General features: G+C 52.4%; 2 protein-coding genes across 8 annotated transcripts in view; both read right to left on the bottom strand.

The window, feature by feature from the left end:
* Positions 1 to 705: 705 nt before the first annotated feature.
* On the bottom strand, positions 706 to 4,871 carry rpf2 (ribosome production factor 2 homolog). Of its 2 annotated transcripts, none has more exons than XM_026995837.3 (10): positions 4,738 to 4,871; positions 4,420 to 4,552; positions 3,883 to 3,920; positions 3,743 to 3,782; positions 3,563 to 3,644; positions 3,331 to 3,407; positions 3,075 to 3,174; positions 2,678 to 2,780; positions 1,872 to 2,016; positions 706 to 1,479 (listed from the first exon to the last, which is right to left on the bottom strand). In XM_026995837.3, the coding sequence occupies exons 1-10, from the start codon at positions 4,758 to 4,760 to the stop codon at positions 1,303 to 1,305; spliced, it is 918 nt and encodes a 305-aa protein (XP_026851638.1). In that variant the 5' UTR covers positions 4,761 to 4,871; the 3' UTR covers positions 706 to 1,302. The 2 variants fall into 2 exon arrangements, with proteins under 2 accessions (XP_026851638.1, XP_035384941.1); XM_035529048.2 differs by having other exon boundaries at positions 4,651 to 4,756.
* A 162-nt stretch (positions 4,872 to 5,033) lies between these two features.
* The window catches only part of LOC113567738 (uncharacterized), a 10,295-nt gene continuing 1,983 nt past the window's right edge, over positions 5,034 to 13,345 (bottom strand). Inside the window, exons 7-23 of one of the 6 annotated variants that reach the window (XM_035528989.2) lie at positions 13,048 to 13,208; positions 12,767 to 12,913; positions 12,575 to 12,677; positions 12,323 to 12,463; positions 11,819 to 12,004; positions 11,388 to 11,647; positions 10,527 to 11,303; positions 10,317 to 10,443; positions 10,109 to 10,216; positions 8,334 to 9,845; positions 8,048 to 8,170; positions 7,846 to 7,974; positions 7,522 to 7,714; positions 7,230 to 7,354; positions 6,934 to 7,124; positions 6,657 to 6,790; positions 5,034 to 6,538 (exon numbers count right to left, since the gene is read on the bottom strand). In XM_035528989.2, the coding sequence (XP_035384882.2) occupies positions 6,306 to 6,538; positions 6,657 to 6,790; positions 6,934 to 7,124; positions 7,230 to 7,354; positions 7,522 to 7,714; positions 7,846 to 7,974; positions 8,048 to 8,170; positions 8,334 to 9,845; positions 10,109 to 10,216; positions 10,317 to 10,443; positions 10,527 to 11,303; positions 11,388 to 11,647; positions 11,819 to 12,004; positions 12,323 to 12,463; positions 12,575 to 12,677; positions 12,767 to 12,913; positions 13,048 to 13,208 (4,650 nt within the window). In that variant the 3' untranslated portion in view covers positions 5,034 to 6,305. Of the gene's footprint in view, positions 6,539 to 6,656; positions 6,791 to 6,933; positions 7,125 to 7,229; positions 7,355 to 7,521; positions 7,715 to 7,845; positions 7,975 to 8,047; positions 8,171 to 8,333; positions 9,846 to 10,108; positions 10,217 to 10,316; positions 10,444 to 10,526; positions 11,304 to 11,387; positions 11,648 to 11,818; positions 12,005 to 12,322; positions 12,464 to 12,574; positions 12,678 to 12,766; positions 12,914 to 13,047; positions 13,209 to 13,345 lie in introns of those variants that run through there. The other 5 variants (XM_035528990.2, XR_014115943.1, XM_081694933.1 and 2 more) reach the window with 5 other exon arrangements.

Here is a 13,345-nt window from a genome sequence, read left to right as displayed (position 1 = left end):
AACATTCTGCTGGCAAACCCTGGGTCCTTGCCTTCATGTTACGGTGACATACAACACCTACCTAAACATCACTGCAGACCAAGTTCACACCTTCATCATGAAAGTTATTCCCTAATAACAGTGGCCTCCTTCAGTGGGACAACGCACCGCATCAGCAGAAACTGGTCAGGAATGGTTTGAGGAACATGACCGAGTTCAAGGTGCTGATTTGGCCTCCAAATTCTCCAGATCTCAATCTGATCAAGCGCCTACGGGATGCGCTGGAAAAACAAGTCGGATCCATGGAGACCCACCTCACAACTAACAGGCCCCACTGCCAATGTTTCAGAGGTCTTGTGGAGTTTACGTACCAACAGGTTAGAGCATGAGGGGAGCGACACATCAGGCCGCTGGTTTTAATAGTATGGTAGCTCAACCGTAGATCAATGTATCTACAGCATGCACTTGTTCTGTGAATGTGCCTGTTGAATGTGGTGTTGATTACTCTTATCCAGTATATTTCCAGTAAAGACCTGCTGGGGAGTATTAATGACCTCTTGGGGAGTATCATTGACCTTTTGGTGAGTATTATTGAGTGTTAATGACCTCCATCAAGAAAGTAAATCAGACAAGGTAATCAATGTATTTCACTGCTCTTAAAATTTACTATTTTATAGAGATCTTAATAAAGATAGAGGAATGTTTCACCTTATCTAAAAGGCAAAAAACCAGGAAATGGGGTTTATTATAGTTTGAAAATGTTTACAAAATGTGACAAATACTACAAATTTGAGCATTTTCTTGCGTAGCCACAGCCACATGATGCCTGTGGTCTGGAGCAGTCAGACAACGGAGCAAATCATGTCATCTGGACTTGGTTTTAGAATATATTAATCCCTGGTTCTAGAACCCCATGTGAGTACTAGATTCCCTGGTTCTAGAACCTCATGTGAGTACTAGATTCCCTGGTTCTAGAACCCCATGTGAGTACTAGATTCCCTGGTTCTAGAACCCAGTCAGTTTCCAGCTGGGCGCTGGTCACCTCTCTGTAGCTGAAACAAACAAATGACTGTATGGAGTCTTTAACACAACGTGTCCAGGAATGCAGAACAGCATGGACCGCTGGACAAACAGAGCAAGCACACAAATTTAGACCAGCCCGTTGGAACAGTCCAAGTGTAACCTGAGATTAATCAGAGTCTAGCCCAAACCAAATCACCCCACGCAGAACCAAGTCCTCCCACAATTACCCCACTCAGAACCAAGTCCTCCCTCCATGTGTCGTGACAATCAGAGTGACTAGGAACAGCCAGGTTCTGTCCGTTAGAGCCCCGTTCTGGCTTTCTTGGGAGGGGTTTGTCCAGACTTAACTCCCCCTTTCCTTTTCCTCAAGCCCTTCATCTTCCTCGTCTGCAGCTTGTCCAGGTTCTGTTTCTGCATGTGCAAGCGCCCGTACTTCGTGCCAAAGGTATCATGGGAGATGTTTTTCTTCTTCTTGGCCTGCGAGGGTGTCAAACACAATGGAGTGTCATTCACCGACACCGTCAACGTGCGTCTGTGAGCATCACTTCTGTCAGGAGTGTAACTGGGTCTCCACCGTCACATGACAGTGTGGATCCAGTGCTTTCAAGTCTCACTACTGATAAGTTGTGTGTGTGTGTGTGTGTGTGTGTGTGTGTGTGTGTGTGTGTGTGTGGCTGATAACCTGTTCATCTAGATAAGAGCAACAGAGCGTGTTGCAGTGTGTCTGAAGACTATCAGTTGCAACATCAACGGTACTTAACGTACATTTACAGAGAACACCTTCAGCTTCATGAAAACAAGTTCACACTGTAATCCAAACAAAATCGACCTGTGCAAGTGCGTGTGCGTCAGGGAGGGGCGGGCGCTACCTTCAGGCCTCTGGGCTGTCTGTGTGCCGTCTTGTATAGGTCATCTGAGGCTAGGTGAGTTCTCCTCAGGACGAAGTCAAATGCGGGGCCGATCTCCTCCAGCTCCACCCGAGGGGTGCGACACCCAGACTTCTTCAGTTTGACTCTGGACACAAGACGCCCCTTACAGCACCTGTATACACCTGTGTCTCGGTCCCCACCACACACTCCACGAACATATTTCACACACTTGTGATGGGCAGGGACGACACGTTAATCCAGATCATTAACACAAATATGGCACCTTTTAACAGCGTGTTCAACACAAGAGACCACATAATTGCCCTGTGTGTCAGTCACCCTGGAGGGGAGAGAGAGAGAGAGAGAGAGAGAGAGAGACAGCCTGACTTGGTAAAGGCCGTGTGTCTCCAGGCAGAATTACACCCTTCTACTCTCCGTGTGTCGTGCCCAGATTCCACACACTCATGCAGGGAGCAGAAACAACACCTCCATCACCCCCCCCCCACGGTTGCTCAGGTGACCTGGTGTCCCCAACTCTGCTGGGACCAGCATGTCCCCCCCCCCCCCCCCAACCGTCAACCCTCCGGGGGTGGGGGGGGGGGGACACATGCTGGTCCCAGCAGAGTTGGGGACACCAGGTCACATGAGCAACCGGTGCAGTCCAAAAAACAAACTGGCAACCAGACCTGCGCTCTCTCTCACACACAAACTGTAGATCTTCTAACCCCAGTTCTAGAGTCTTGCAGCATCCACACACCTGTAACTGCGCAGACGGGCGTAGCACTGCAGGGTTCATACACACACACCTGTAACTGCGCATGTAGATCTTGCCATCCTGGGCGGTGAAATGGAGGACGTGCTCAAGTCCCGCCAGACGCACCGCAGACACCGTGGGCCCCCGGAAAAAATCTGAGAGAGAGAGAGATCTATCAGACTCTAAGGCTTTACAATAGAACAAAAGAATCCAAATAAAAGATTTTAGAAACATCTTTGACCCACACTCTGCATGTAGAGTAACCACAGAGTGACCACACTAATAAACACAGCAGTAAGCCCTCAGTGACCACACTGGTAACCCCACTGAGCCTAATGAAGCCATTAAGTCACAAGTAAACAGAGGACGCGTTTGAGCAAACACCGCTCCTGAGATTGATGTGTTCAGACTGCTGTGCGTGTGTGGCGTCATGAGACCGGGGGTTTCACCTGTCAGGACGCTACGGAGGCGTGTGTATTCTGTGTCTGTGTGGAAGAGCTCTCCTGCAAACAGCAGCATGGGCTTGGTCCCTTCTGCACACTTGGTACTCTGGACAGAACATGTCCGTATCAGCACACAGTTCTTGGGACGGACACCGCAGCATTCAAGCACTCCCCAACGTCATCACACAACATTCAGGAGCACACAACATACACCTACCTGCCTCACGCGTACACACATACACACACCCAACGCTGTCCTCACCTTGATGTCCTTTAGAGATGAGAACCTGTCCACGCCCAGTTCAAACATATCCAGCACATGGGAGTCAAACATACGACCTGACACACACACACACACACACACACACACACACGATTATAACCACAGATGAGAAACGGATCCTCAGGGCAGAGGACTCACAGAAGACACTGAAAACTTCAAACTTGGGTGGTGCAGAAAAGAACATGGCCACTAGAGGGTGCGAGACTCTTACCAAATATGAGGTTGTTGGGTCTTTTCTTGTTGTGAGAACCAAATAAAAACAGGGAGCAGTCCGATTTCTTGGAGAAAAATTCCTGAAATGCAGATGGTAGTTACACACACCTCCAATTAAATGCTGGCATCTCCAGCTCTAGTCACATTGTGAACCCATCGTGAGATCGTTCACACTCACCAAAGACGTGGGGTCCTCAAACGGCCTCATGATGTTCTTCCTGGAGTAACATTTAGTTCTGAATTAAGCAGAATAACTCAAAAAAACAGACACTACAGGCCAGAACTGGCTGGGTCACCTTTACATTAGGAGACACTTACTTCTTATACAGAACAGCATTTGGTTTCTTTAATGCATACTGAAAAAGAAAGTTTAGAACAGACATGAGGCATGACAGCATACCGATACACACAGGTACTGACCCAGACCCCACACACACACACAGGTACTGACCCAGACCACCCCCACCCACCTACCCACACACAGGTACTGACCCAGACCACCCCCCACACACACACAGGTACTGACCCAGACCCACACACACACACACACACACACGCAGGTACTGACCCAGACCACCCACCCACACACACACACGCAGGTACTGACCCAGACCACACACACACACACACACACACACACACACACACACACACACACGCACGCAGGTACTGACCCAGACCACCCACCCACACACACACACGCAGGTACTGACCCAGACCACACACACACACACACACGCACGCAGGTACTGACCCAGACCACCCACCCACACGCAGGTACTGACCCACCCCACCCACACACACACACGTACTGACCCAGACCTACAAACACCCCCCGGTACCCGACCCACTTACTACATCCTTAAGCGCGTGAGTGACCGTTTCGCTCGTGTTGCCTCCTTTGAGGATCATAGCGGTCTTCGCGTTTTCCACAAGCTTCGCCTCCCTGTTCTGCAGAAACCGCTTGGACCTCTTCGTCTTCGGTTTCCTAATAAGACAAATGTCCCACATGTGAAGTAAAGGAAGTGTGTTAACGTTATCCACATGATACCGTTTATCATCACGGCCCCGGTTAAGGTTACCCACATGACACCGTTTATCATCACGACGCCGGTTAACGTTACCCACACGACACTGTTTATCATCACGACGCCGTCGTTTAACGTTACTTACACGACACCGTCCATCCGCGCCATTTTGAGCAGCTCACGCGTCCGCCTCGCTCTGCGCCGACACGTGGGAAACTGGCAGGGCTGTGAAGCTACTTCAACATGACCACGCCTTTCAAAATAAAAGTCGCTCCAGCTGTATTTAATGAAAAAAAACAAAAAACAAAAACAAAACAAAAACAAAACATTGCGTCCGAGTGAGATGTTTGTTTATACAAACGTTAATTTAGAAAGGCAAATTCCAACATAACGCGAACAGAAACTGTAGAACATGCGAGACATTTTCAAAGTAAATCTTTTTATTAATTAACCAGTTTGGGAGTTGCGTCTGTTCCCAGAGAAGACACCTAGATACAGAAGAACGTAGATACACAGTCAGACACGGGGGTGGTGGTGTGTGTTCTGGACGTTTAAATCATGATGACTGAATTAAAGTATGCGCTGTAATGGGGATGCATGTTACCCGTCGTCTTAATTTTGGCTACAAAACGCCAGTGTGTGACTTCTCTTGCCTTCAGGGGCAGCTGTGGAAAGTTTCCACTAGTGAAACAAAAACTCAACGAAAGGAACCGGACATTTTTAGAATGAAAGTTAAAATATTTATTACATTAAAAAGGTCACAACAGAAGATGGCAAGATGTTTGGGACAAACGTGCAGATACGAGCAGATATATGGTTATACGAGCGGACGGACGCAGCGTAGCTGCACCCCCACAGGCTCATCAAACTACATCCTGGCAGACCTCCGGCGCACCCATCATGAAAAACAGTGCAAGAAGTTTCACCAGTTTCACACAACACAAACTACAAGGATTTAGTTATACCGAATACCTTAAAATCAGTCTCACACAGCAAAGGTCACATCACGCACCATTAAAACAAATGTGTGCACAGACACTAGTGGGGCAAAATAAATGTAATCCACACGTGCATTAATCAAAGAGCAGCAAAGAATTTAAGTGATGAGGGCGCGCAGGTGAGGAGACGCCCCTCGGTGCAGCCTCTGAAAGTCTGCAGAGGGCAGATTGCGAGACTTGGGTCAGTGACACGGGGTACAGATATGCCTGTTCACTACCCCAATCCCCCCTTCAATGGGGGGGGGGCAGAAGAAAACAGTAAACAAACAAATGAGCAGAAAGGATAATCGCCATATTTAGCCTCACGTGAGGAAGGTGTCTGCAAAGCCCCACATCAGCACGAACACATCAACACGTACAGGGTTAAACTTCACACAGTCCCATATTTAACCTTTAAACGACCCAAGTTCATCATTAAAATTTAAGAAACATACAATCTTTGGCACCATTTCTGAGGTTTGTGTTGAGGTAGGCTTCCAACAAACCTTCATGACCCACATGACCTCTACACGTGGGAGGTCACACACACCAACACACTGTGGACCTGTGGAGCGCCTCCACTTACTCTCAAAATGGTTCCTCAGTGCAAATATTTGGCTAAAAATATATATTATGAAGATACTGAGCTAAAAACATAAGCAGAAGTCTTAGCACAGTGGGCTCCAGACCTGACAGGTCCAGACGCAGACCCACAGACCCGTCACAGGTCCCCAGGTCAGAAACACTTCCTGAAGACAATCTGTGGTCCGAATTCTTCGTACTCCTCGCGGCTGATCCAGGCAGAGGAGAAAGCTGGGAGGGAGGATAGCACAGCCCCGCCTTTCCACACAGAAAAGTCCCGCTCTGGAGGACTTAGGACCCGCACGGTCCCGCTGCCTTTTGCAGGGGCCAGGCGGTGGAGCTCCAGCTGCAGACGCTCACACAGGCCAGCCAGGAGAGTGTTGCCTCCTTCAACAGACACAGATGCATGGAGACGACATTACGCCAGTGTCCTGAACTCCTGCAGAGGCAGGACATGCCGGCAATTACGGAGACATTTCAGAATCTGGGAAAACTGCTCACGTACCACAGAGAACTACGTTTCCCAGAAAGCTCTTCCTCAGGTCAATGTCGGACTGCAGGATGGATTTGAAAATGCACTCATGCATCCCGTAATGATCACGGCCAATCAACTCCGGTTTGAACAGGATCTCAGGAGCCCTAAAACAAACAGAGAGAGACTGAAAGTGATGAGTCTCAGGTTAGCAAGGACCCAGGTCTTCTCCTGGTGATCTCTCCCTCTCCCTCTCTCCCCCTCCTGGGGAGCAGTTTCCACTCAGGAAAACCACACACAGACCAGTTACCTGAACCTCTCCGTCGTCAGGGATACGACATGTCCGTCAGGCAGTGTGTAATGCATCTGCGTTCCAGCCCCGCCCATTCTGCTAAGCTCCGCCTCATAATCTAGAGGCACATGGCAGCATTTCTCCTTAATGTCCCGAACGATCTCCAGCTCAGCAGACGTGCGCATACACACACCCTGCTCCAGCAGCAGCTGACACACACACACACACAGTTTGAACCAAACTCAACAAAGCACCATCACACTGCAACATGCAGTCTGTTGTTCCTCAGGGCTGGCGTGCGCGTGTGTCTCTACCTGTTTGAGCTGCAGTGTAACATCTGCTCCAGCCAGAGGGAGGCGCTGTACAGCATGGGGCAGACAGTACCCCTCAAACACAGGGACACTGTGACTCAGCCCATCGCCAGAGTCAAACACCACACCTAGGGGTGGGGGGGCAGTGCACTAATCATAATTAATCCTACTTTTAGTGTAATTAAATTCTGCTAATCTCTCTAAATCTAAATTGAATACCCACTGCCTCCTCAGAAACTTAATCATAAAGCCAATTTGAAGGGAGGCGCATGTGTGTGTGTGGGCGTACACTAACCTGTGGTGCGCCCGGCTGCGTACAGTGCCAACACAGGCTGCAGGGCCACATAGGTGAGCGGGACGTTAAAGGATTCAAACATCAGCTGCGCCATGCGCTGCCGGTTCCTCAGTGGGACCATGACGCCTTCAGTCAGCAGCACAGGGTGGTCGACAGGGTCCACGCACAGCTGTTGGAACGCATGCTGCCAGATCTGCATCACCCCCCCCCCCCCCAACACACACACACACACACACAGCCTGAACAATTAGAGAGGACCTGCAGTGCAGGGGCCATTAGTGTTGTACCTGTAGGGCTCAACATAGCCCCTCAGTCACCACCCACCAGCTCCATGTGGTCCCAGTTGGTGACGAGGCCATTTCTCACGGGGTAGTGCAGGGTCAGGACACCCCTCATATGCCGCGTCTCGTGTCCCACATACACGTCTCGCTCGGCACTGCCATGCATCACCTCCTGCACGCAGACAGCAGCGCAGGCTAAACACCACAGGCCAGCTAACCCCAACCCAGCCCGTCAGGAACTTTACCTCATATTTGGGCCGGCCGATGGCTGCTGGGAAAACGATGCTGGGAAGTTCCTGATCAGCAAAGCCTGCCTTCACCAGGACAGAGCCTGTATCCATGACCACGGGGGTCAGGAGGTCACTCAGCTACACACGCGCACACAAGTACTTTAGTGATGAAATACTAAAATACATTATTAATTTAATTGAGAAACAAACTCCCTCCCTCCATCTGTTTTCCCAGCCCCGAAAGAACCCGTAATGGTGTGTTGGAGAAGAACTGCCCTCTAGGAGGGCGCGAGACCCACACCTCTGGCACACAGACGCGAGGCAGAATATCCGGGGACCTGCGGCTGGATCTCGTCGAGACATCGTAACCAACAGGAGCAGCAGCCTGGTGCTCCGCACGGTCTCTGCTGAGCTCAGAGACGCCACGTGAGCCAGACTCCACCTCCAACGTCATTCCCTCGCATCTCGCAGGCTCCGCCCCAACAATAAGACCCTCGATCTCTCCATCAGAGGCAGCGTCTATCTGATCTCCGTGTTCATAATCCGATCCGATTATAAACTCCTCTGTCGATGTGACGTTGTGCTCAGGCTGACACACAGTCCTACAGTGAGGGTCATCATTGTTGTTGTTGTTGTTGTTGTTGTTGTTGTGTCCCAGTGTTGCTGGGAGTGACTGCGATTTTCTAGGTGGAGGGTTTGTGCGTGCTTTTGGCTTCGGGCCAGCAGAGGGCACCGGCGGGCCTCCTAGTGCAGCAGGAACGTGAGCGTTGCTTTCCTGTAGGTCTCGGTTAGAAACAGAGTTCGCCTGATCACCCAGCCACGGCCTCCTTGACCCAGGGGGGCGGGGCAAGGGTCCTGAGCCCCCAGGGTCAAATGCCCTCTCTTGACCAGCCTCCTGCACCATTCGCCCCTCCTCCACTCGCGGGTCAGCTCCACTGCCCTCACACTGAGCGTGATTAGTTGTCCCCACGGTTTCCATCTCCAGGCCGCAGTCATGCAGACCCGGGCACTTCTCCGGCTCTTCGACAGAAACTCGCACGTCTGAGAGATCAGACGGATCCGATGCTACGCTGATGGAATCGGACATGTCTCTCTTCTGAAGATTGGATGCGTCAGACTCAGCTGCTGAGATGTCCAATTCAGACAGGACGGTAGAGGACAGAGACCCTTGGTACGTGTCCTGTCTGAGGTTCTTGCCGTTATTGGTGGACTCCGCAGTCGTGACCAGCACCTCTGACCCAAGTTTGCAGTGGGCAGCTTCATCTGTGGCTGAATTAGAAGGCTTGTGATTGGTCAGTTCCTCTGGGGTTACATGCTGGTCTTCGTGTTTGGTGTCTGGCGGCTGGCGTCTGCAGCTCGTCAGCAGAGCTTCATCAGAAACAGAACCCTCGTCCTCCTCCCTGACGCCGAGCGCCGAGGTGCTCTCCATGATGGAGCACTTGATGACCTTTCGACCCCTGCGCAGCCGCGTCTTCCTCCCACCCTCCACCTCCTTCTTCTCATGCTCCAGAACGTCCAGGAACCTTCTCCGGTCTTCAGTGCAGCTCTGAGCTCCACAGCCATGGAGAGCATGGAGCTTCTGGTTCTCCTCCATGATCCGCTTGTCGAGAGACTGCAGGTTCTTCAGTTCCTGGAGCAGGTCCCCCCTGCCTGGACTCCGCGCAGGGCCAGGAGACGGAGCACAGACACCTCCAGCGTCTTCTGGACAGCCCTGAGATGAGAGGTCGTCATGGTAATGGGAGAGTTGGAGGTGAGAAGTGAGGTCATCCTCCAAACCAATCACACCTGCTTCTGCCAAACCACTGGATGACATCTGGAAAAGAAACAGCAGAACTCTGTACACACACACGGGCAGCAGAGAGTCACACACACCCACACCCACACCCCTTCCTTCCCCCTGTCAGTGTAAACATTACTGGTCTACACAGAAAAACTGAACTGAATCCAAGAAAAACAAAAACAACCTGACCAAAGTATAAAGTCCAGTTTTAATGGTGGGCTGTAAACGTTTATGCATGTCCAGTGGAGCACGTCTCCTGCTCGTGCGCCATGTTTACAGCGCTGCACGTCCCTCACCGGAGCAAGCCGGGCATGGCGTCTCCACGTGGACCACTTCCCGTCGATGGGCTCGGGTGTCAGCAGTACGGACAGAGCCTCTTCCTGGACGAGGGCGTCCTCCTCCTCCTGAGAAACGACAACGTTACCATGATGGCATTCAGTATTACCATGGTGAAAGACCAGAAGAACCAGTCCAAGACACAACCAGTTAGAGGACACGTCTCACCTGCAGGATTCCAGCTGTACGCTGGAGGACCTCCTCCACAGCTTGAAGCTCTGCCTCCTCCTTCAGCACCCAATCACACAGAGAGAGGTCCGACACGGAGCACAGCGACCTGCGCACGCGCACACACCTTCATAACATGAATTAAACCACAAACCATCTATCAGGCTGGATGGATAGTGCGCACACACACACACACACACACACACACACCTGACAGAAGAGTCATGTTTAAGGTCATGCAGGTCATAGGTGTCCCACAGGAGAGTGGGCGTGGTCTCAGTTCCACCCGCGCTGTCCGTTATTGTGCTGGAGAGAATATTCCGGATGGGGCTTAGCTCTGCCTCCTCCAGGCTGCAGCTGGCGTGGCGGGGGCTGTGCTGCACCCCCTGCTGTCTGGGGGAGATGGTGACAGTGTAGGAGCTCTCCAGCTCGTCCAGGGGGAGGCCGAGCCAGGGGTTCTGGGGCAGCGTGGCTGAGCGGGTCACCCGGATCTCCAGGTTCAGACAGTCCGCCGTCACCCTGGGGACAATGCGGATCCCGGCCCCCAGAGAGTCTGGCTCCGGCCCGTCCCGCACGCTCGGAATGCCCGGAACGTTCACCTCCGTCTGCGGAGACCTCAGTGCCCCTCCCTTGCTGAATGGCACTCTGGGTAATCCCTCAGGGACCTCCTTCCCACTTCCTGTCTCAAGGCCACTGCTTCCTATGCCGCCAAAGCCAGAGTCGAAGGAGATGAGGGATGGCGGTTTTCCCACGGTGGGGACAGTGTCCCATCTGGGCGACGGACATGGGCCGGACCCTGACTCTCTCGGGAGGACGCCAGCACCCCCACTCTCAGCGCAGCCGTCCCTCACAAGCGTAAGGTCAGAGGTCGTCGTCATGGCTCCCCGATTTCCTTTCAGCTGCTCGTACTGCCACTGTAGGGCAAGCTGGAGGTCATGAAGGGTCGCGGAATCAGGCGAGGTCATCACCGTCCTTAAAGTCATGCACCTGCATATCCACATACACGTCTGTTAACAGGTAGGAAATAACGGGGTCACGTGACCTCTGCTAAGTAGAGGAAAGAGGCGCCACCTGTTGGTCAGCTGTGCAGCCGCGCCCTGATTGGGCAGCTCCCCTAGGGCCCGTTCCAGCTGTGCCAGCTGCGCCAGCTCCTCCAGCTGTGGGCAGGGGTGGTGCCTGAGGAAGGACTCCAGGGCGGGTCTCCAGGCGGAGTCAGCAGAGGTCCCGCCCTTCACACACGCAAGAGGCGGGACGTCGGGGTTCCTGCACCTGCTCCACAGAAGGTCCTGCAAGGATCTCTCGCAGATGGCCCGGCTGTACCAGTGCTGAACCTGTCAGACAGACACACACACACACACACACACACACACACACTACTGCAAAGCCCACACTGGGTGAAAACAGTGGTGTCAAACAGCACAACACGGAAGTCCTGACGCAGACAAGGGCCAGACAGAACGCGGGTGCGGAGACACAGACACACACACACACACACACTTTACCTTCTCATAGCCGCAATGGAAGCGACACACAGCCCTCAGCCTCTCGTACAGTAGCTCCACAGCCATGCGGAACCTGTCTGTCTCCTGCTCTAGCTCAGCAAGCCACGCCTCCTGGCCCCACCCACTCCCCATAGGAACAACCTCCGTTGTAGTGTGGATCACATCCTCTGCACGACGCACCAGAGCCTGTTAAACACACGCAGACGCCCTTAGAGTGAAAGACACTTCAGACACTGAAATATAAGAAACATAAAACAAATAAATGCAAACATCCCCCCTTTTTAATAATAATAATAATAATAATCACATCTAAGATTCAACATTGTTCCTTTCTGCTGAGGTCACGACCTCTTCTAAAATGTGTGTGTGAACAATGGCACAGTGTGTGAACATCAGTACAGACCGTATGCCTGTGGGGGCGTCAACATGGTGTGCGCGTGTGTGTGGACAATAGTGTGGTGTGTTTGGGCATTAGCATAGCGCACGAGCACGTGTGTGTATTACCATAGCATGCGTAAAAACAGACGCCTCAAAGCGCAGCCACAGTGCTCCAGCCCTGCTGCTGTTCTGCGCGGCCTCAGATCTGATCTCAGACCTGTAGGACTGCAGCACCCCCTGCCACACACACTCCATCTGAGCCAGAATCTGACACACACACACACACACACACACACACACCCCCCCACAGGGGTGAGTACACAGCTAGAGCTGGGGTGAGCGAGTGAACCCGTGGTCGTTTTATTGTCTGGCTGAGACCTGTTGTGCTTCTCTTTGAAGTCTGAGGACCTGCAGCTGGAGGCGGGCTTTAGAGAAGGCCTGTTGCCACAGCAACGCCACTTTCTCCACGGCGGCCGTGATCCTAGAGGAGAGAGGACTTTAGGTCAGACCTGCCCCCTCCACCCAGTTCAGAGACGTAGCCCACCTCCACCCGGGCAGGTAGGCGCGTACCTGTCGTAGTTCTGAAGCATGTCCAGGGCGGTGCGTGTGAAGAAGTGGGTGCCCACCATTGCCTGGTAACACGGGTCACGCTCAGGGCAACGGAACTTTTCTAAAATTTGTTCACACTGCCTCAATAGGTCATCCAGACCCAGGTCCCTACACACACGCACACACACGCACACACAGTGACTGTTGGCTTCAATTGTAGTTCCAGAGAGTCCTCAGAAAGAGGAGTTGTGCAATGACAGACCAAGACCCCCCCGCCCCAAGGACAGTGGGCTAGGCGTTACCTGCGCAGCTTCTGGAGGCGGGCCTGGTGGGCGGAGCAGAAGAGGGTGAGAGGCTCCACCTCCTCAGGGACCGGGAGGGTGGAAAGCTCCTGTATGGCGGAGATGTATGCAGGCAATCGTCGTACCACTGCCACAAACGCCTGCACGAAGCCACCTATCTCCTACACCAGGGAGCGCGAGAGGGAGGGGAGAGCATGCGTGTGTGTGAGACAGGCCATGTACACATTACAGTCTGCTGATGGTACCCTGTTTTGATGAACAGATTCTTGAATCCACCAAAACTGCCGTGCGTCCCCAT

Source organism: Electrophorus electricus, chromosome 2, assembly GCF_041902795.1.
Source record: "Electrophorus electricus isolate QZ-2024a chromosome 2, ASM4190279v1, whole genome shotgun sequence".
NCBI classification, from domain to species: Eukaryota; Metazoa; Chordata; class Actinopteri; order Gymnotiformes; family Gymnotidae; genus Electrophorus; species Electrophorus electricus.
Note: the sequence above shows the minus strand (reverse complement) of the source record. Positions and strands in the feature narration are given on the sequence as shown.